Here is a 1,784-nt window from a genome sequence, read left to right as displayed (position 1 = left end):
ACGACGGTCATGACCCGGCCACCATTGTAAATACGGTCCGTTGGTTTTGGATCAGCCGAAGTGCTGGTAAGGTCTTCCATGTCAAACCATTCCTCTTCGTCAATGTCAAGCTCGGCACTCAAGTTGCTGCTTCCATTCGGGCACCGATCACCTTCGTGACCAAGTCGAATAACCAAACCCACTTTCCACAGCCAGCTCGGCTCATAAAAGGTGCCGGTCCAACGTTCAATCCAGTGGAAAGGGTCCCTGCAGTGGGATGTTCGGCAACATTCTGCACAATATGCTGTGCCGGCAAAGCAATCGAGACATCGCCAATTTGCCTCCTTCTTGCAAAAGATACAAACCTGCTTTGACGCTTTCCTATCCAAAAATTCATGGAGGTATAGATTACGCTTAGTCTCTTTCCAAACCCTCATGTAATCATTGGATGACTGATAGTGTATTAGCGTTCAGTATATGAATATATTGGAAGAGGAATTTCACATTTCTGTAAGGTTGATGATCCTCAAGAGGAGGAGCATATTCAACGTATGGCAAATCTTGGTGTTCCCTTTCAATGTCTCTTTCCAGATGGCTGCAGTTACGTTTTTTCACGGGGGAAAATGGCAGAGAGGGAATAGTGGAGGAGGGAAAAGACCTCCTTCCATTTTTTATAACAAGCCTGTTGAAGTGAGGATTAGCGATGTTGCTGTGTGCTTTTCTTCCCATGTTTGTCGACTGTTGAAATGGCCAAAGGATATAATGATGATGTGTAGTGGGAATGAGGAAAATGTGGGCGTAGTGGGAAAGAGGAAAATGTGGCCGTCGAATAGCAAATGCAAACATTCATAACAGATTTGCAAATGCAAACATTCATAACAGATTTGCATTTCCAGCTACGTAAAAATTCCTGGAGTTTGTCAAATGTTTTCCAACTTACAACAGACCAACTCTACAATTTATGCAAGAAGGGAGGCCAATGTGAAGAGACTCACTCTGGAGCCAATGTGAGGAGACTCGCTCCGTATTTGATCCAACCAGTCAGGCTGTTGTATCCTTAAAAAGTTGGCAGTAAGACTGGGATGAGCACACACCCAAGCCATAAAAGCCGGCCAGCAGGACTGGATAATAGTCAATTAGAAACACAATCTCATATTTCATACACTTCGCATACTCTTTAACGGCGGCTTCTTGTGAACTTTTAATTTTTATCACCTTCAATATGACTGCAAAATATCAAGATCTGTATGTCGCTGGCAGCCTCATCATACATTGGTATAAAGGTAGCTTCAATATATACCACCATAACTGTGTTACCAGTTTAGTTACTTAGATGGACCGACGATAATTACAGACAGACATAATTACAGAGGAAGCTAATTAAGGTTTTGTCCTGTGATGCGATCATAACTGTTCTGCTATTTAAGCTATTTAAGGTTATTAAGGTCTGTTCTTTTCCGTTTCGTGTTCGATCTTCCGTGCCGATCAGTTATGTATATTTTTGATAGATGATATATAAAGTAATTCCCTTTCCCGAATCAGGGGTGATTGTTTGTTCATTGTATTTGGCATGAGTTGTTCTCCCTCTCTGCTCCCGACTACCATTTTCCATCTACCTCTTTGCTCCCAAATACCATTAATTATATCATTATGAGTACTCATTCTCAATCCCCTGAACCATCTGCCCCACTTTCCAGTCAAACCAAGCACCATGGGTCCGGGAGGCATTGGACCGACGAAGAAAGTGCTCTGTTGGAAAAACATCGGGAGGAGTACAGAGACGCCAACGACGCTGCTCGTGCTGA

The 1,784-nt window shown here is 43.1% G+C and overlaps 1 protein-coding gene across 1 annotated transcript in view; it reads right to left on the bottom strand.

Annotated features, from left to right (window-relative positions):
• LACBIDRAFT_336277 (uncharacterized protein) overlaps positions 1 to 1,252 on the bottom strand; it is a gene marked incomplete at both ends in the record, with an annotated part of 3,002 nt that extends 1,750 nt beyond the window's left edge. Inside the window, 6 exons of the mRNA XM_001891221.1 lie at positions 3 to 431; positions 484 to 574; positions 920 to 931; positions 975 to 1,035; positions 1,074 to 1,100; positions 1,195 to 1,252. Of these exons, the coding sequence (XP_001891256.1) occupies positions 3 to 431; positions 484 to 574; positions 920 to 931; positions 975 to 1,035; positions 1,074 to 1,100; positions 1,195 to 1,252 (678 nt within the window). The remainder of the gene's footprint in view (positions 1 to 2; positions 432 to 483; positions 575 to 919; positions 932 to 974; positions 1,036 to 1,073; positions 1,101 to 1,194) is intronic.
• Positions 1,253 to 1,784: the final 532 nt, after the last annotated feature.

Source organism: Laccaria bicolor, genomic scaffold (assembly GCF_000143565.1).
Source record: "Laccaria bicolor S238N-H82 LACBIscaffold_512 genomic scaffold, whole genome shotgun sequence".
NCBI classification, from domain to species: domain Eukaryota; kingdom Fungi; phylum Basidiomycota; class Agaricomycetes; order Agaricales; family Hydnangiaceae; genus Laccaria; species Laccaria bicolor.
Note: the sequence above shows the minus strand (reverse complement) of the source record. Positions and strands in the feature narration are given on the sequence as shown.